Source organism: Haplochromis burtoni, unplaced genomic scaffold (genome assembly GCF_018398535.1).
Source record: "Haplochromis burtoni strain Fernald_Lab_line unplaced genomic scaffold, NCSU_Asbu1 Contig_383, whole genome shotgun sequence".
In the NCBI taxonomy this organism is placed as follows: domain Eukaryota; kingdom Metazoa; phylum Chordata; class Actinopteri; order Cichliformes; family Cichlidae; genus Haplochromis; species Haplochromis burtoni.
Window position 1 is genome coordinate 426,816 of NW_024582744.1, and position 21,432 is coordinate 448,247.

A 21,432-nucleotide genomic window follows, 5' to 3' on the forward strand; every position below is an offset into this window, starting at 1 on the left:
TCCTTCACATTTGGAAGTCAGATGAGTCCAGCTCACCCTCCTTCCATTTTTCTTCCCCCAGCTGTGTCCCTCTTGCAGCAGCCTGTACGAATTATGCCTCCAGGCACTTAACAACACAGAATTACAAACCTTTGATCTGTTTGAGAGAACAAACAGAAAACTAATGGCAGATATTTGATGCCCAAACTAAACATTTACAAAAAAATCAACAGATAAAGATGAATTATGCAAAGCTCAAAGGCGCAGAACAACAAAGGAAATGCGACGAACCTAACATGATTAAGACTTGATGGCATGGCTCTGTTTTAGACATCAGTGACAACAGAGCTGATTAAAATCCCAGCATGAATAGTGCTACTGGTTTGTGAAGCCTCAAGATGAGCGTCTCTGCCAGAATCATCTTGGTTGCAAAAACACCGATGTGACAACAAGGGTAGGGTCTAACAGCGAACTGGCTAATAACCTCTGATTGACAGATCTTTGGCCAATGAGCATGCGGTTTCATATCGCAGCTAATCCTACATTTTGAAACACTTTATGACCAAGATTTACTAAACAGACTTGTTTATTTTATTTCCGTGTGATCCAAAATGAGTGACTGAGCTCATGCATCCAGCAGAAAAATGTCCAACAAGGTCGAATCAGAACCACATCTATCACCATCTTGTGGCCTGGAGATAGAATGCAGGATTAATGTGCTTCCTCACTGGCTTCATTTTTCTGACCCAGAAGCTGTGCCCATGTGTTTTACTGTCTGTGGTTGCAAAGCAGCTTGCAGATGCACAGCAAATTCAATACTGAATGAGATTTGTCAGTAGGTTGAGCAAAGTCATCTCATATAGCAACTGTGGTAGAGCGGTTTCTTTCAGCTGGAAGATGGGTGGGTCGAGCCCTGGTTTGATCCCCTGCTCCTGCATGTTGAAGCATCATTGGGCAAGATACCGAACCCTAAGTTGCCTCCGATGTGTCTGTCAGTCCACGAGTGCCCGTGAATGTCAGATAAGATGCCTGAGCGTAACTTTTTTTGGTATGAATGTGTGTGAGGTCGGTTGAATGAGTTTTTTTTTCTTAATTACTTTTTTTTTTTTTTATAAATAAACACATCTTCTTACATATTGTTCAATGAGATCCCTGATACGTGACACTTGCATAAACCAATCCTGCAGCTTCTGAACTATAAGACATGCTCCATGTGACAATGTTTTTTTTTTTTCCAGTGAGCTGATTTATTGACTTTCCTTTATAAGAAACATGGTTTCCATAACTAGGTATAGTATTAGGGAAACCTGGTTTCTCCAGGATAAGTTCAAAATTGACCGCTGATTCCTTTGTTCCATTAGCAGGTAGAAAGTTTTGTAATCATTTTTTACAAGCATGTGTAGCCCACTGTTCCTGCTTAATTGCCCTAACGGTATACAGCACACAGTGTTTTAAATTATGTGGCCATAAACATCTTGACACTGCTTAAAAACTATTTAAAAATAAAGAAAACAGTAACAAACTGCTGCTGCAGTTGCTTAGAAGAAACTTTACAGCAGGTATCTCTAACTTTTGCAACTGCTAATGTGAGCTAGTGTGACTTTTGTGAATGCTAAACCAGCATTAAAATGCTCTAAAACTCGAGGTTTAGTGAGAAACTTTGTCTGGAGCTTTCAGCTGTGTCCCATGACCAGCTACGCTCAAAACTTGAACCCAGAAATTTAAATCCAACCTTTTCCAAAGCGCTGATCAACAGTCATTGGCTGTCCCATTAAAATAATTTTTAAAAGGGACACTTGAACTCTCTTTAATGGCACAACTGTATTTGGATGTGTAACAATGATTCCTGCTGTTACTTAGATGGCTGAAATAAACATGCTTTTATCACCATCTTAACATTTGGAAACCTTTTGCTCGGCAAATCATCAAACTAATAACTCTAATCATCAAAACTTCCTGACACTTCCTGCTTCTAAATCTTTGGACACTCTAAATCTTTTTTCCCCTAACAACAGCAAACCTGGATTCATGATTTAAGAAAAAGTCCTGACTCCTTCCGCTCTTCTGCTTTACTCATTGACTAACCTGCCCGTTTTTCCACCTGTCCTTTTATCTCTCCATCTTTCCAAGAGCCTATTCCCTTCAGTTATTCATCCTCTGTTTATTTTTGCAACAGTCTCCCTATTTAGCTCATTCACTGACTGCCACTCAATCTGCGTTCCCCTCTGTGCATGAATAAGCACGAGTGTTTGAGTCGGAGCATCTCCAGCTTTCCAGCAGAGAGGCTAAAGCTGTGACTCAGCCGTGGAGTGGAGCTAAATACGACTTCCTGTCTGACTGTCATGCATTCACCCACTTCCTGCTGGTGTGGGTCCCTCTGTAACGCCGACACCATAGTGACAATTTTGCATCCTCCAGTCTTGGCTAGCTAACTTTCCTACTTGAATATTCAGAGCAGTTCCCACTTTCAAGATCAGTCTCACCAAGCTGTTATTAGCAGGCTGTAAGTCTTCTTGTTGCTTCTGTGGGCATCACTAACAGACCCTGTTTAAACTATCAGCCTTCCACCAGTTACAAATCCTAATGTCTCCTCAGTATAAGCCTTGTTAAACTGCTCAGCTGCCTGCATGCAGTGAGTCTTAAGGACACAGAGGTTAGAATAGCTTTGGGCAAGAGAGAGAAACATGACAATCACAAAATACCACATAACCTTACAGTATATTACAAGTTTCTAAAAATTCTCATGACATAAAATAACATATAAGAGTGTTTTCAGTTTAAAAGTAGGACAACATTGGGATCTAAGCAGAGTGATGGAGGCAAAAACGCACCAGACTGTTGCCTTAACAGCACACATCATTCAGACTTTATCTTTTGGACTTAAAACCTTTAAGAAATCAACATTAACATTCCAGCTAATGCCATAATGGTTTCTGGAGTGATAAGTGACCATATATTTGTAAAGAAGGGTGGATTCCTAAGTTATCGGCTAATGCTAGCAAGCTTGGCTAGCAAGCTACATGTATAACCTGCATGAGGGAAACATGCACAAAAACACCAGCCAATCACTGCTAGCGAACAGGCTAATGGAATACTAGGTGAGGACTGGCAGAAAAGCTATGACCCTAATTTTAAGCTAACAAATGTCAAATGGATGGATTTGAAATTGTTTTTTTTTTCCAATCATAACTTGTGAAGTTGTTATGAAGGAAGAAATTATCCATAGAGAGACTCAGAGAAAAACAGTTTTTCCTGTCACACTATAAACACGTTTTAAGTCAGGTTTCCTTGGCCCGTCACTGTACAATTGACTGCTAAGCCCCATCCACACAGACCTAGAAACCAGTCAGTATACTGTGAACAGCTGCAGTCGCAAGTGTGAAAAGTGCAAGTGTGAAACTTGTTGCAAAGAGGTATTCGGGTGCTTCACTATGAATCTTTTACTAATTGCTTCTATCACTAGCAGGTTGCCACCATCAGCAAAAGTTTGCATGCGTCCCAGATTGTAGTGAAAGCATGAAAAGTACAACACAAACTAAAAAACCAAACTTACATGTGTAGCCCACTGTTCCTGCCTAGTTGCCCTAACGGTCTACAGCACACAGTGTTTTAAATTATGTGATCATAAACATCTTGACGCTGCTTAAAAACTATTTAAAAATAAAGAAAACAGTAACAAACTGCTGCTGCAGTTGCTTAGAGGAAACATTACAGCAACTGCTAATGTGACTTTTTTGACAGGGAATGCTAAACCAGCATTAAAATGCTCTAAAACTCGAGGTTTAGTGAGCAACTTTGTCTGGAGCTTTCAGCTGTGTCCCATGACCAGCTAATCATTTTAACAAAGACGCTCAAAACTTGAACCCAGAAATTTAAATCCAACCTTCTCCAAAGTGCTGATCAACAGTCATTGGCTGTCCCATTAAAACAAAAGACACTTTGCTTTAAAATCAAAGCTGCACCTTTGAAACTAGGTGGTTGTGGTGATAAGGGACAACTTTAACTTTGGAGAGGAATATTCTCCACCTCTTGTTTGCATTCCAGCACAACTCGGCGAGTAAATCTCGAGTGTCTGTAGGTAAGTCGGCCTCTTCCAGGCAAAATGCAGGTGACAGCAGAAATCTGCTAGGACAAAACAATCACAAGGAGATTTTTGGTGCAGCACTTTCTTTATGAATGTTTTTTCCCAGAAACAGCCAGCAACTTCCAGCCACTCGCCAACCAGTCGAGCATAAAGCAGTTAGCAAGTGCCAAACAGTTATCGACTCAACAGACTATGTGTATTAAACCAAGTCTTAATTCAACATCATAAGTTGTTACTTGGTTTAGGGTTTAGGAAGAGAATGCTTTGTGGTATAGCACAGCCTTTTGCAACGTTAAACAGCACTTCACCACAGTTCAGTGCTACATATCTAACTTTATGACATCACTATGAGCAATCTTACAGCTTGAACAAACAACCTGTAGGGGTGCGTTGGTTTAAATGACAATCCCATCTTTGCGTTGAAGTTTCGGCTCTGCAAACAGTAACCGACAAAAGATGAATTATCACAATGAAGACTTCTAAAGCTCTAACAGAACCACTGAAGGTGAAGCAGTGCCATATCTTTATACTAGAAAAAAACTGTAAAATTAAGTGTTTCAGAAATTCATAATTTCCTCTTATTAACATCAGCACCTTCCCCCTCAGTTTATAAGTGTTACACAGCATCTAACCCTCTACGGTGTTGAAATAAATAACAAATAACTTCCTGTGTTATTCAGCTACTGCTGACCCTGGCTTATCATCTATCTTACTGTTTGCACTGAATGCCATCAAGAGATGCATCTAAATTGCAGCTCACTAAATGGATTCATCTTGTGACAAAGGGCACAGCGTGGAGCTGACAGGATTTGCAGAAGTTTTTCAAAAGTTCCACCCCCTGTCAGATTCCTTGTAGTTGGAGGGGCTCCAGGTAAGCCAAGAGGATTAGACCGTCGGCAGCTCAGCAGCAGGAATGCCTGTCTCTCACTCTCTGTCTCTCTCCACTAAAGCTCTCAGACTTTCTGCATTCTTCATTCATAAGTGCATTCAGAAAGCATCTGATTCGGGGTCTGGGACTGTTTTGCCCTTTTTTATATCAAACAGCAGCATTTGCACTAAACTCCTCGCTTATGTCCAAGCCTCATTAGCTGTTATTTTTGTAGGATTATTGACAGATTTACAAAATAAACAACTGCTAAATTATTTGAATTGTGAGGTTAAAAAAATGTTAGATAAAAACTGAAGAGTCCATCTTCAGATAAGCGTTCTGTGTCATTATCCACAAATTAAGACAACTGTGGAACAATGGTGAACATTCCCAGGAGTGGCCATCCTACCACAAAAAGCACTGTAGGCCTCCTTTGCCTCACGACTCAGCAGTAACTCAAATGTGACAGGTTACATGGGAAAACCACTGCTGACCAAAAAGAACAGGACAGCTTGTCTCACATTTGCTAAAAAAAATATCTCTATGATCCCCCAAACCTTTGGGAAAATATTCTGTGGACAGAAGTTGAAGTCCCGTTACATGTGGCATAAAACTAACGCTCAAAACATCTTCATATAACGGTCAAGCATGGTGGTGGTGGTGCGATAGTTGGGGGCTGCTTTGATGCTTCAGAAGCTGGATAATTTGCTGTAATTGATGGAAACGTGAAATATGCTCTCAACCAGAAAATCCTGAAGGAGAATGACCGACCATCAGTATATGCCCCGATCCTAAATACACCAGCTCTTTTCCCTTAAAACTGCACTTTGCTAACCATCCCATACATATATATATAGATAGATATATTTGAAGTATGTTAATATCAATTAAGCCATTCATTTTCCGCTGCTTATCCAATCACAGTGGCTGCTAGAGCCTAAAAGATCTAAACATACATGTTCACTTTTCCTTTATTCAACCTCAAATCAATTCAGATTATTCTGTGAGTAAATGTGAAACTGAATGGAAATGCCTGAAAATGCAAAATTACACCAGCAACGTCTTTTTCACTGTCTGATCACATTTAGCTCAGAAATCGATAACTGTGGACGTCTGGTGTTTGGTAGGGCTGCTCAGAGACACAATAATGTCCGCCTTTCTGCAATTCAAAAACCCTCCAAATCACAGAGGACTCTCGAATATGTGATTACATAAAAATTTTACCGATGAACTCTGTCGAGCAAAAATAAGCACAGACCGATGGCGTCTGCCCGCTGCTTGTCTCTCAGCCTCTGTTGCATTCACATCTTTCACAGGCTAAAGTGCTTCAGTCATTCATGAAAATTGCTGGAGCGAGATGCGAGGGAGAGGAAGGAAAGTGGGAGGTGGGAGCTGCGACCAAAAAAAAAGAAGCTCTCTCACTACCCTCCATTCATTATTCTTCCATTGTGTATCTCACTGTATGCATTTTCTGTCCTCTGTCATCCTCATTACTTCTCCACCTTTCCCTCCATCTTTTTGTCACTGCTACTTGTAATTCTTCTTTTTTTTTGGGGGGGGGGGGACTAGGGAGGAGGAAGAGTGGTGAGTTACCATGGCAACAGCAAGCTGGCTGAGAGCTACCTGTTCTCTGGCATAGGAGGAGGAGGAGGAGGAGGAGGAGGGAAGAAAGCAAGAGACGGAGTGTAAAAGAGACAGAGGGATGGTGACAAGTTGGATAAGTCTGACGATATCTTATTTTTTTCTCATTTTATCCAAATCTGATAACAAGACCAAAACAAATCAGTGAGAAGCCCTGAGAACAGCTGTTTTACATGCATCCAAATGGCCTTTTCTGACTTATTCTGTTGTGTAGTTGAGCTTCATTTGCGTCTAAAACAAATAACTGGGCCGCACCTTTGGACAGGGTGACACCATAATTCATTACCGCTAATGAGAGCACAGCAGTTTATGTGGCTCAACCCGAAATACACTACAAAAAATGTGTATGCATACTCTGCAAAAATTAGTACCCAAGAAGCATGCTATTTACCCCTGTTGAGGCACTGCTTGCTAAACCTGATCCTGTTCATTTAATGAAACCACAGACAGGCTTGATGGAAGGAAAAGAAGGAAAACAGAAGGAGAAACGTCAGTCTTATACTCAAAGTTCTTTGCTCTTCCTCTCGGTGTGAAGGAAGTGAATACCCACCAAGTACAACGCCACAGGCATGCATCATTATACCTGACCTTCTCCTCCTCTACACAGTGGGTGAGGTGAGGTGGGTGAGGAGAAATGGAGAAAGAGATATTTAACTATAGATGGATATGCGCAAGAAGGAGGAGAGAGGCATCCAGTGACGAAGCAGTTGCTATGCCAAAAAACCAGGAGGACCACACATGCATGCAAAGACACATACACACACACAAACGTAGGGAAAGTAAACAAGGAGGAGGCTGAGTGGAAGCAGGAGTGTCAGAACGATGTTGCTGAGGGTGACCACAGCATACTAACAGCTCTGACAGCACACACACACACACAGGCAATGCACACAAGCAGAGCTGACTGCCAGAGATGGGTGAGCGCGATAGAGAATGTGATCATAGGAAGAAAATGTCCTCGATGTCAAGTCTTGTTTCTGCAGCATTTTCTCCCTCAAAGCTACAGGGAATCTGTCCACATCGTGCAGCGTCACCTGAGTTGTGGCTTCTGGCATTAACATGCGAGCTGATGCTGAAGCTTTCCCAGTGTTTTTAATAACACTCTGCATCTGTTCTCTTCTCAAATCACTCCCAATTATTTCTTCATGACCTAAAGAGAATTTAATAAGGGGCTGGGGGTGAAACGTCTTCACCCGGTGATCTTATGCCACGGATTCTCTCGGCGCTTCACCGGAAGACTTCACCTGAAAACGTTTCCTTACACCTGTGTTATGAAATGGCTTTGTCTATGCCAGTCTCATGAGTCAAGGAATCAAGTTTAATGTGTGGACTGGATGTGGTGCAATTACATTTCCAAAAGGTGACTGATGTTTCCCATGCTGAGCACCTTACATCAGCTGTAGGAACACAACAAGCTTTTAACTCTGAATTATCGAAAGAGCAAGCCCGGCATGAGGCACACACACGGTGCTGTGCAAAACTCTCAAACCACTCCTGATTTCTTGAAAATCTTTTGTTCCCAAGCAGCCAGAGTGTCAAGATCCTGGGTCACTGAGTTTTTAGACTTTACAGTTTGGTTTTATTTTTAACATCTTCCAGTGATTCTTAGTTTGTGCTGTTATTTGCCTTGAGTTTTCCTTTTCCCTATTTCTCACTAATATTTTTGGTATATTGCTCTTTATGTATTTTCTCAGTTAGTTAATACATGTCTGTGTTTTCATGTTTAGTCATCTCATTTCACTTCCTGTCTTATTTTGGCCATTATTTGTCCTCTGTGCCTGATGTTCAGTTTTACTTCCCCTCGTCTTGTTTCCTTGATTGTCTGCTCCTGTGTTGTTCCCCTCAGGTGTGATCACGTACTTGTGTAGCTTCAGTTTTCCCTTTTTCTTTGTTGGTGGGTTATTTAATTCTGTTTCCCATCAGTTTGTTTTCCTGCTTTTCCCTGGACTCCCAGGCTTGCCATTATCACCTGTTGGACTCTTTTGGACTGTAGCACATGACTGGTCTGTATTTGGGAGTCCACTGCCACACTCTTCAACATCATAAAGACTGTCTTGTAATTTTTTTTTAAAGTTGTCCTGAGCAATAGTTTTCCAGGACTAAAACGATCTATAGCAGATAAACAGTATCTGGAAGTTTTGTCCTTAAGAAATGGGAAAAAGATCCAGTAAAGACCTGCCACAGGAGCTGGGAGATTTATCTGGTCTTTCAGCTGATCACTGGACCCTCATCAGAAATGGTCTCAGTTGAAGGGTGGCTGTCAAGAAACCATTTTTAAGGAAGGGAAACATGGAGAAAAGACTGAGGTAAGAAAATTACACAAGAACTGGACTTGTGTAATTTCATTGACAACAAATCTTATGGAGTGATGCAATCCATATTTAAAACTTTTACTTTCAATTATCGTCTGTATGCATGGAGCAGGTCAGGAGAGAGGTGCAACAGCGAGAGTCTGCAGCCATGTATAAAACATGGTGGAGGCTCTGTCATGGTTGCATTTCAGCCAGTCGTGTTGGAGAGGTTGTCATAACTAATTGAATTATGAATGCTGTCATGGACTCGTCTCCCCTTTTTAGATGGTTTGGACATGTGCAAAGGAGAGATAGTGGGTATCCTGGACAAAGCATGTTGAGTATGGAGTAGCCATTTGGAAAAATACAGATGACCAGAGAGGAGGGGTAGGGTGAGATGGAGGAATATGATCCACTGTGGCAAGACAAGACACTATGAGGACTGTCAAAGACGACCATGCACCATGTGGAAGAGGTATCTGCCAAATTTGTTGAGCAAGATTAATATTAGCACTGTTTTTCAGCCTGGAGCTTCTTCTTTGGAGGAAGACAAGATTGTGTTGCTTTTCCAGCACGCATTTAATACACAACCACAAAGAAGCTAAAGCCAAATTGGACTGATGTGACCTCCAAAGGGATGAAAATTCAGATTTACCGCATGTTGTAGCTTTCCTTGAGTCTGATTTGCCATGACTCTCACTTTTACAGCTGTCACACAACTCCTTCGAGAACAGCACAGGTGACAGTGAAGGCCCTCACAAAGCCAGGACTCTAAAACCAACAGCGTTGTTGTTTTACTGCTCACAGAAACCATCTTTATTTGGAGATAAAATCATTTCTATTCTCAACATGACAGGAGCCATCTGAAAGCTGCCAAATGATCATTCATTTCCAATAGAATCTCATATTCAGGCTTAATCTATTTAATTTTGAATTATTTTTCAGTGAAATTTCATATTGAAGCCATAAATTCTAATAAATGCGAAAAAGGCTCAAAGGCACCTGGCTGCACCAATCAACAAGCATCTCGGCACATCTCTCATCAGCCCAGATAATTAACCTCAGTCTAACCCCTCTACTCAATAAGCATCTGACATCTTCGACAAGGCTCCAACTAATGGCATTTTCCATTATTATATGAATATTTGACTAACAGGTATGCTTAGCGGTGTCTATCTTCCATCTATGGCTCAAAGTTGAGTTTTCGAGTTGGCTAAATGACAACCAGAACCCCAAAGATGCTCAAGGCTCACATTTGAGAAGTTGAAACTAAAGTATGTTTGCCTTTTTTTTTTTTTTTTAAATGAATGACCCAAACTCTGCTGATTATGAATCACGAATCACTTGAGCGCTTCTTTAAAATGAGCACAACTTGAGCTGTTGACCATCTCACAGCTGGACTGGAAACATTACCACTCATTCACAGACTGGATGCCAATCGTCTCTGTGTTTACACGTACCCATTAAAACACAGCAAACTCTTTTTACTTTGATGGCTCGGGATCACTCTGGTCCAGCCAATGAAACATTCATGTGTTCCCTCAGAGGTACTGTAGCTGTGCCAGTCCAAAAACTTCTAAGAAAGATCAAGGAAGTATCACACTTTCTATGCTGACTTTGTCCGCAATTTCCATGCAGCACTACCTCTGTAATGCTGTCGCCATGAAAACATCCTGGAGGCTCAGCTGACTCAGATGCATGTGTCAGAGTAATGACTTTCAATCAGTTGCATACACTCACCTTTCCTGTCAGTTCACCACAGTGTTGTTGAGAAACACAGCAAGAAATAGACTTCAGAAATTCTCCCATTGCCTTATAAGTGCACCTTCACATTGCAGTTTCAACAAAATTCTTAATTTGTAAATTTATTTGGTCATTTAAGACTGCATCAAATATACTGACAGCATTAGCAATTGTTACCACACCTGATCTTAGACTATTTTGGGCATTTTTGTACCTGTGACGTCGAGTGGTAAGAAGTGTGCCGGTGTGCGTCTTCCCAGTTGCCAGCGAGGTTTTTCGGCGACTGGCGGTCCAGTAGTGGCCGACGTGGCAGTACTGCTGCTACTGTTGTTACTGCTCCAGCCTAGAGGGGGCCGGTCTGAGCTGCAGGGGGATGGAGACGGGGATGGAGATAGGTCGGTAACAGACCTCAGACCAAACACAGAGGAGGTGGTTTCATCTTCGTAGAGCTGCTTTGATGCTGGCTGCAAGAAGAAGCAGAAAGGGAAAACCGCTATGTCATCAAATAGTGATGCACAGTTTGATATACTGAAGTCGAGAATGGTTGAAAGGGTCTGATTTCCCCAGGAAGATATATATAACCTTTTAGAAAGTACTGTTGAAAGTATTTTTACGTCTTGATTTCTTAGTTTTTTACATATTTGACACTTTAAAAAGCCCTTTTACCCAATCTCTTTCTTATTTTTGAATCATGAACTTCTTTAGATGTTGTTCTGGGTTCATTTGTGACCTCCTGGATGAGTCGTCCATGTTCTTTTGGAGTGATTTTGGCAGAATTATCACTTATTTTTAGTTGGGTTATGTTTGTTTAGCATTAAAACATGCCATATAGGTGTTAAACCTTGGTTATTTGGATGGACATGTGCAGATGAAAGATCAGTATTTGATCAAAATTGTTCTGACAGCTGGAAAGAAAGCGATTGCAAGAACTGCTGTTCTATGATTTAGCTTCATGTTCAAACTAAATAATAAAAAGCTATTTAAAAAATAAAACATGCCACATAACATGGAAAAAAACAAAGAAATCAGAAAGGGGGCAAATACTCTTTTTTTAGTACTGTAAATATAAATATGGAGCCGGCATATTTATTTATTCATCCATTTATTAACCACTTGTTACTGGTTCTCATAATCACCTTGATGAACAGTAGGGCTGTATCTACTGTGGAATTATGGGCTGAAAAAAATCGTATATGATATTACATCCAGTACCAGTCAAAATGCTGGACATGTTCAAATTACATCACACTACCTTCGAACAGTTAGTCACTATAAGCTGACGTAATGAAATAGATAAATGCAACTGTGAGTAGATGTCACATCATTTGGCAATAAGCTTACATCAGTCAACAATGCCAATATGTTCAGACACTATATTTGTGCATCCTTCATAAATGACCGTTAGCTTTTACATTTACACGTCCAGGAGTTAAAGTGAAATAGATATGTATTCATTTGGAGGTGTGAAATTAAAGTCTCATAAACTTGTTTTTACTCTGTTTGGTCGAGCAACCTGACAACATGTTACTAGGCAAGTAGTGTAAAGTTGACCTGTTCATTACATGATGAACTTTGTATGAATCCCAGCTCAAAATAATCCTTATTTGTCACGAGGTGTGACTGGGTGTAGCTCTTCAGCTCATCCATTGTTTTAGGCCAACTTTATTCTGATTGGTTGCCTCTGTTTAATGGAAGGCTTGAATACATGGCTAAATAATGGTTACTCATCTTCATACAAATTGAATGTTGGAGGCTAAAGGCTTTACTTTTTAATAAAAACAAAACAAAACATGAGTGTTTCTCATGTAGATTCTGCACTCAGTGAGATTATTTGAAAAATGTTTCAGGCTACCTACAGAGTAAAAGAAAATCTAACATGCTGCTTGAAATCCAAATAATTTTAGTCAGTTTCTTTAGTGAAATCCAAAATATTGTCTTCCCCTTCAGTCATGGTAATGCATCCTGAGATCCAATGGTTCAAATCTAATTTCCTCACTACAAGATCTCCATTTCTCTCATATTGTACTACACTCTCAAACTCTTTAAAAGTTATTGTTCTCATTTTCTGCCCAAGCTGTTTTGAAAATTAGCCAATAAAGCCCTTTCCCCCTTTAAACTGCTGTTACTGGCTCAAACACACAAGAAAAACAAAATAACCTCAGAATTCAATTTGCAGTAAAAATCAATAGAACCAAAATCCTATAGGAGTCCAGACAGCCGGCGGAGGTCATCTACTCATCAACCTCCTCCAAAATTAAATGTTTTGTCCCCTTTAAGCAACTTCAATGCCTGTAAGAGGAAGGATCAGTAGGGTAGATAAGCAGACAGCAGGGTCACAAAACAGAGAACGAGAGAAAATGCTGTCTCATTTTCACCTGTCTCATAAAACTGAGAGAGCTAATGCAGAGGAGCGACAGAAGTGAATCTGAAGTGAGTTAGAAACATAAAAAAACAAACATTGATTTGACGTGATTAGCTGACAGGGACGGAAACTGACAGAGCAGCAGAGACACTGTTCGTTCTGTCCCTGATGGCAACAGGAAGGTGCAATCCCAGCTGTGAGGGAACGGGCATCTGTCAACTGTCTGCCATTAGATCTACAGTATCAGGCATCTCTGCCCTTAAGCAAGGCAATGAAACTGTCGAGGCTGCTGCAATGCAGGAAACACTCCAGTCTATCCTCCGCCTCGTGAGAGACGTAAAGCTATCTCGTGGGAATCTGCCATTCTCTAATTGAAATTAGCCCAAACAGAGAGAAAGGCATTAAGTTAAGAGCGCTCTTTAGCAGCTCGCTGAAGGAATATTGCGTCAGTCGGTGTGCAGGAAATGCGCAGCCATCTTGCAGTAAAATCACGGTGGGAGTTCAATGAGCTGGGGAAATAGACTGAGAAGTACTAATGGAAAAGGGAAAGAGTGAAAAGAGAGAGGCTCTATGTATAGCTGTAGCCTGTTTGACAAATTGTGATCATAGATTATCATTGAGACACCCTGAAGCAATTTAACATCTATGTTTGCATTCCTTTTCTCGCCTTCAAAAATCAGTCAGTAAGTCCTCAATGTGCAGGCGCCGGCTGACAAGAAAGCACTTACGTCACATGCTATTTTGATTTCTTAGCGAGTGCTAATGATACTTCCATCTGGAAGACACTAAATGGTTTGGCATTTGTTTGTAGAAACCTGCTGAGAGTGTGAAAAGGACGATGACTAATCCTGAGAAATCTGAATGAGGGGGCGGGATATACTGTGCAACAGTTCTCGGATAATTCGGCTTCATGGGAAAAAAATAAAGGGATGATGACAACAGCAGTGAAGCATTTTGTCACAACACAACTTTTAGCTGTAAAACCGTCTGATATGCCGAAGCAGTAATTTGTTGGAATAGTGCATTGTGTCGCCGATTTGCTGAATTAAGCTGTCCAACAGAAGACATGCTCATTCCGAACTTCAAGTTACAATTATTAATAGAAAAGGATGGAGTCTTTATTATCAGTCCTCATTGAGCGGAGCAAATCTGCATCAGTGATCAGTCAAGTACAAACAACGCGCAGAAGTTCAAATAATACAGACACAATACACACACAAGCACAGACATGTAAATGTGAACAGAGACACAGCAATTAGAAGATGCCAAACGCAGACTGAGTTTCCATTTGGCATGTCATACTATAACAAAAAGAGAAATTAAAGACTTTTAGGAGCCTTAATGCCACTAATGGCTAAAACATAAAAACGGGATGGCAACCTATGTTCAACTAGGAAAAACTAGTAGTTGTTCAGGAACTGCATTGAATTTTTTGTTGCCAGTGAATGATTGCAAGCATTTGCGACAGTGGCTGTCAGCCCGTGGGCACACCCTGATTCCAATCAGTCACAACCTTGGAAAGAGTTTCATCCCATCCAAAGGTGACGATACAACCAATCATTTGCCAGATAGTTAGGAGACCTGCTGTATACAGTATACTGTATACAACAGGTCGAAATATCAGCTACCAAGTTGCGTCAATGACTTGTGTGGACATTCAGGACAACTGTGTAGATCCATAAGAGAAATTTGGTCAACGTGACAAATTTTGTTGGACAAATCTATTCTATAAGTACGTCTTGCTGATACTATGTCTACTATGTCTTCTCTACAGCAAAGCTTCTGCATGAAGCTCAGTACAGGACTGGCCTATTGCTTCTTTAGCTAATAACGTTAATCATTTTATTACGCTACCATGTATCTTCCATCTAAGGCCCGCAGACTGTATAAAAGATGGATATAGCTGCTGTGAACTTTTAGTTTTTGAGGTCCTACTATGAAGAAGTTGTTATTTTTCTGTTTGAATGTTGAGGGTTCGGGATCATTTACCCACAAGTCTCTAAAAAACCAGGAGCTTTTTACAAGCAAAGGTATCACCCCTGCTGGTGAGAAGAAGACTGCATTGGCTTCCCATTTCACATTCAGAAACTACAATATTTATACTGCCTTTGCTTGGGTCATTGGCCTTATTATGGATCTTACTCAGATAGGAACTGTCAAAATTTGACACTCCCTTAGCAGGACAATACTACAGAAGAACATGACAAAAAGGCTCCCAGTCTGATCAAGCATGCACAGATGTGCTGTCTGATGAATGGAGGCTCTATCCTGCAACCCAAAGGACATAAAGACTCCACTGCCAAAGTACTGGTGCAGGCTCAGAACACCACCAGAGGTGCCACGTCCATACCCCAGCAGCTAGCTGTTTTGGCAGCATGAAGAAAAACCTACACACACTTATGTAGGTGGTTTTAACGTTGTGGCTAATCTGCACATCTCAGATCTTGCACCACAAAGCTAACTCCCAGAGCAACAACAAAAGGTCCTGCATAAAAAGCACAACCCCAGAAAGAAAAAACAATAAACTAAATAAAAAGCTGTTGCTAGAAAAACGCTCACCATTTTCATATTTTGAAAAAATCTTGAGGATTACAATTTTATTTATAGCCGCACTCTCAAGGTCGATAAATCAAATTAAAATGATGATTCCAGTGAGCATGAAATGGCAAGATACACAAGATTTAATCAAAGGAATGGGCTTTTGTGGGATATTGTATCGAGGATGATCGAAAAATAATGAAATGGAGAAAAGAGATAGATTTATACTGCCTATAATTTTATTGTAAAGGGGGAAGAGCCTTTAAAATGAGGCAGGTAACATAAAATGAATATCAAGCACTGATTGGAAACAATAAAGAAATAATAAAGAGTGCAAACAGGACCACAAAAGGGCAGATGGAGTCGGGTGGAGTAGGTTAGCAGGAGTTTAGCGGGAATGTGAAGTCTGGTGTCTTGCTGTTCTGAGAGAAAAACGAAGATGATAAGTGAAGTGGACACAGTGTATGTGTGTGTGTGTCTGTGTGTGTGCATTTAGCAGAAGCAGGATGAAGTCAGGTTTCACAGGTTTAAGAGGTGGAAAAAAGAGCGAGTTTAAAATAGGAAAGGTGGAGATTATTTATTGCGTTTGCTTGTTAAAGATGTGCAGCTTCAAATAGCTGCATATAAAATCTGAGCTTGGGTGTTTGTTCAGCAGAGAGGTGACATTTTGGTGTGACGGAGCCTCCTGATCAAATAAGATGGGTGTAAACATGAGCCTGCATGCGTGCGTCTGTGTGTGTTTACCAGAAAGATGAAGTCGGGCCTCTTGTTGTTGAGGGAGATGGGCGATCGGCTGAGGGAGGTGGACGTGTCGTCGGAGCTCTGTGAGGACGGATGCCGGAAAGTCTGACCGGTCAGCTTGGTGTCGTACAACTGCTCCTCAAACTCTGAAAACACAGAAGAGCAAAAATAACAAAAAGATATAAATGCATGCATAAACTTGCTTTCTGCTGCATGCATGCATGCATGCAACTAAACTAAATCTTATTTGCATGGTTGAAAGTGGAGATCAGGAACGGCTGCAGCTTTGCATCAACCTGCAATCTCCCTCCTGTGACTCCTGGTTCAACTTGTGCCTTAAATGACTCCTTCAGTTTGTATTTAATCCTCCCAAGGGCTCCATCCCTTCCTCTTCTTTCATTTATTCCTTCTCCAAAACTCTCTTTCTTTGTGTTACACGCACTCTCGCGCAGTCTACCTCCAAATATCAGACTGATTCTCCCTCTCCGGCAGCTCCCTCAGGCCATTGTAAACAGATTCCTAACCCCCACCTCCCCCCTTTTTCTCTTGGTGCACACACCAACAACACCAACAACACACACACACACACACACACACACACACACACACACACACACACACACACACAACACCACACACCACGCTCCCGCTTCAGCCTCATTCCTTTACCCCCAAACACACTCCCCCATTTCACTCAGCTCAACACACACACAGACACACACCCCCACAGACACTGAGCAGCTTTAGAGAAACAGCAGTGTCAGTGAGGTGAAAAAAGCTTGGAGTTGAACTTCCCGGAACAATATGGATTCCTTCCTGGTGATGTATGGTTGCCTAGCAATATAAGGAAGCAGATGACAACAAGCTAGAAAGAATAAATGGTGAAATATTTGTCTCAAGAATGAATGTTGTGTATAAGATAAATAAACTAAGGTTTAAATTGGGAGAAACAAAGTTGTTTTCAGGATTTCAGGCTCTTTATGAAAGATGTTAGCCTCAGTTACGAAGATCAAAAGACCGGTCATTCATCTCTGATCGCGAGGGCAAAGTGTGTATCCCCGGTTGATGACTTCTCCAAAACGTCACCTTTAAAGCAATAGCTGTGCATTACCAGCATATTTCAAAAGTCTGAACTTTTGCACTGTGGTGAATGATCACTTCTTCCAGTTTACATTGTGCATTTCACAACTATTTTGCAATCTTTTACAGGCAAGTGATCAAAACAATTGCTAGAAGGTTTTGGGTGCAGCACTCTATACCTGTTTGTTCTACCAGTTTCACCTAGCAGTTGCCATCAACCGCAAGCAACCACTTCACAACTGGTCATGGAATACACACTTTTCCCCAGAGGCCTATGGTGGCCAGCTCGCCGACCAGTCTCTACACCTGTGCGACCACATTTAGACATATGGCGAGCTAGCTGGGTGAGCAAGATGAATTGATAGACCGATCCAGATCTGTACGTTATATGGACAAACTCAGATCAGTCATAAGTGGCATTATTGTAAAGTCGATGTGTTTAGAAACCACAGCAACTGCTGGGGCGCATAGTGTGTAAAAGTCACCAACACTCTCCTCACTCCATAACTGCAGAGCTTCTCTGCCATTAACATCTGCACAAAATCTGCACCAGGAGCTTGATGGCATTGATTTCCATGGCCAAGTAGCTCCAGTAGGTGCAACATGTAGGAAGATCAGTCTACTCATTTGTGCTGAGTAATAACAAAAACTAAGCACAAACTTCTTGTATATTTTGTACGATTCAATACAAATTAGTCAGTAAAATGTACAGTTGTAATCAAAGAACAATAAAAGCTATGAAGGCCTGAACTATTGTTTGTTTCAGCCTATAAATGTTAATTTCTACTGTAAAGTTGGACATTTTTTCTTCTAAGAAGCACAAATTATGTCTTGGCTCAACCCCTAAAGTCTAAACTTTCATCCGTCAGCTCAGTGTCTTGAATTTGAAGGCTCACAACTTTTAGTTTCTGTTCCACTCTCATCAGCACTTCCAATTGCAAAAGGCAGCTGTTTCCCAGCACCAAACAGCAGACAAATTAGCATCTAATTAGCAAAGTTTTTAACAAGACTAATACCACTGTATAAGAAAATAGAAGGAATTGAGGCTTTTTAAATTATCATTGTTTGTGTGGAATATCCTGAGTGTCCTCAGGCTGCTTATCTACCTCCATCTAAATAGTCTTCCATATGGTAAAGTAGTAGACCTTGCAGGGTGATGGGATCCGTTTTTATGACTTTCTAATGGCTGCTGCACAACTTTCATGCCTGGTAAACTCATTTAAACACGCGAGCGGTTCACCGTAAAGTTTAGCAGGTGTCAGATTTAAGTGAGCGCCGCAACGTGGGAGTGTTTGGAGTCGGGAATATAGAGTTGTGAATAGAAATTAATATAAAGCAGCACAACCACAAAACACAAGAAAGATAATGATGTGTTTTTGTGCGAGGGTAGGCAGTCCACCCACAGATTTAGTGCAGTTTTTTAATGGCATTTGGGATCATTGATGTTGACATCTTCCTTCTGCTGGAATAAAAAGTGCCAGCAGCAGAAAACTGTGTATGATCTCACTTATTCTAAGTGCAATTATGGCTCTAAACATCAGAGGAAACGACACACACACACACACACACACACACACACAGCAAACATTTATAACCTTCAGCGTGGATTAAGATGATGCAGTAATGTATGTCAGCTGTCATTTTAAGCTCAGATAAAGGAGTACTTTGAAAGTTACTCTGATGAGTTTGAAGGGCTTTATAAACTCAAAGATAGTAGATATTATTTCAACTGAAGTGAAACCATCACAATGAAAAACTGCAGAAACAAGGCTTCTGCGAGATCAGACTCATGAGTGTGACACTGAACACATTTTCCAACATATGCTGTCAATTATTCTCTTTTATCGTACGCGGGAAATCTTTCAAAAGGGAAGCAATTGGGAAAAATGAGAGACTGGAGAACTAAGAAGAGAGAAAAGAGAACAGGAAAATGCTCAGGAATGATAAAAGCTGCTTAGGTGGCTGAGAAGCTGGAGAGTTTAAGATGTATGAGGTTGCAAATTCTTTTCTGTTTAAGTAAAGTTCAAACAAACACGGGATCCGATTAAACAACCTGCCTTCTCTCAGCCCGAGGCTAGCATTCCTGCCCAGACTGACCAACTTAATCTGGTTGGTATTAATGCTCCTATGTGGTCTGTCTCATTAATCCCAATAAGCATCATGCGCACACTTGCTAACTCAAAAGCAATTTGAGAAACATTACTACTACATGACTCCTATTAATTTCTGTGCTGCTGTTGCAAAAATGTCCCATTTTTTTTAAACAGGTGCACTTAAATGTCCCTGTCTCTGCTACATACGTGTTTGTTTGTTTTTAATCCAGCTCTCTCATTTTTTAGCATTATAGCATCTATTGAGACAATAATAAACATAGGAAACAACAATAAACACAGAAACTGACTATCACTATCAGCACTTGTGATCCCACTGGTGATGTCACTGCACATATCCCAGATTGCCACCATTACATTACTACTGTTACTACTGTTATGTATGTAATGTAACGTTGTATTGGTTTTATTGCCCGTGGCATCCTGCAGTTAGAGACTAGTTAAAGAGGGACCTCTGAAAAATGTCACACACAGTTTGTTACCTTTGCCAAAGATCTTGTAGCTGCTGTGATGAACCGATAGAGAGGAACAGACAAAACCTGACTTTTGCTCATTGCATCATTCACAGAACCTGCGGCTCATGACGCTGTAATAAAAAAATAATGAGCCAAGTCATTTTCACACAGTTTTTCATTTTTTTATCGACTCCTGGTGATCCTAGAAATAGGACAGGATTCCTCTACAGAGATTTACAGATGTGGGTAAAAGGGGAGACGATGTGCTGCAGATGATGCTCAACAGGAAAGCAGACAAAGTCATCAAAGCAGACCTTTTTCTTAAGAATCTGCTGTAGTGGAATATTTATTCATTCTTTCTCTAAACTGAAAGCATTTTGAAATTGTTTGATATTATTATATTGAAATATGAGGGAGCCTCCTGCTGGCAGATGCATGCATCCCAGCAATGGTGAAACTCGTCACATAGAGAGGATTTATCAGAACCTCTTGACAGCAAATATAGGGAATTGTAACATTCATAATATACATATCAGAACTTTTTGTTTGACATAAATGCTAATGATGTCTTGATAAATTGGCCTGTTCGCTGGATTTGCTAATTCCTCTGAAAGCTATTAGACGCTTCACTTTGTAAGTGCTTGCTTTTGCAGTTTGTTTTCATATAGAGGCCTATTACAAACCCCGGCACTCATGATAGAAAACTGTCGATTTTGCAGTGTTAAAAATAATTGATTCAAAATCGCCCGGCTGCTGCATGCAAAAACAGCAGGATCAGCTGGTTAGTAAACAGCGAGCAGAAGCCAAAACTTATCCAGCTGCAGTGGCCCAACGAAGTGAGGTGTCAGCAAGAGTCCGAAGATACAGAGTGATAAAGCAGAGTAAAAGGGAGAGGAGGAAGAGCTGCAGGGAAGGAGAAGCAGATAACAGAGGAAGAAAAGGATACGAGATAAGATAGGCAAGGAAGCAGGGAAGGAAAATGAGGGGAAAAGAAGCAGAGGTAACTTTTTAAGAGATAGAACAAAAAAGGGGGGAAGTGAAGGTGAAAAGAACCGAGAAGAGAAAGTATAGATATGAGAGAATAAAATGAGAAAGCATTGAGAAGGAGGACAATGCAGGAAGCAGTAAATAGTTCAAGAAGAACTATATGTCAAACAACAGAGGAGGAGAAGCAGTGAAAATGCAGAAAAAGATGTAGGGGGTGGCAGAAAAAGAAGGTAAAAGGTGTGTAGTCGAGACAGTGGAAGGAGACATGATCGAGAAATGGCACAATGCTGAAAATCAGAGACCGAAAAAGACGAAGTAGGTGGAGAAAAAGAACAGAGTGGAAGAAGAGGAGGAAGGGAATTCACACCAATGAGGCCCGATCTGTCAAAACTAACAGCCTTAACAGGGAGGGAGAAAGATGCTGGCAGAGTTGAGCCAGTACCGAAGGGTGGGAGATTGAAAGATAAAAATAGGATCCGGCATCCTTCTGATTTATCTAACATCCAAATCCATTTAGGTTTAACTTGTTCCTGCAGAACAAATAGACGATAT

General features: G+C 40.9%; 1 protein-coding gene across 3 annotated transcripts in view; it reads right to left on the minus strand.

Moving 5' to 3' along the window:
• Nucleotides 1–21,432, minus strand: part of nhsl2 (NHS-like 2) — a 111,996-nt gene that overhangs the window by 14,875 nt on the left and 75,689 nt on the right. For all 3 annotated transcript variants that reach the window (XM_005946867.2, XM_042212643.1, XM_005946866.3), the window contains exons 3-4: nucleotides 16,251–16,393; nucleotides 10,821–11,070 (exon numbers count right to left, since the gene is read on the minus strand). In XM_005946867.2, the coding sequence (XP_005946929.1) occupies nucleotides 10,821–11,070; nucleotides 16,251–16,393 (393 nt within the window). The remainder of the gene's footprint in view (nucleotides 1–10,820; nucleotides 11,071–16,250; nucleotides 16,394–21,432) is intronic.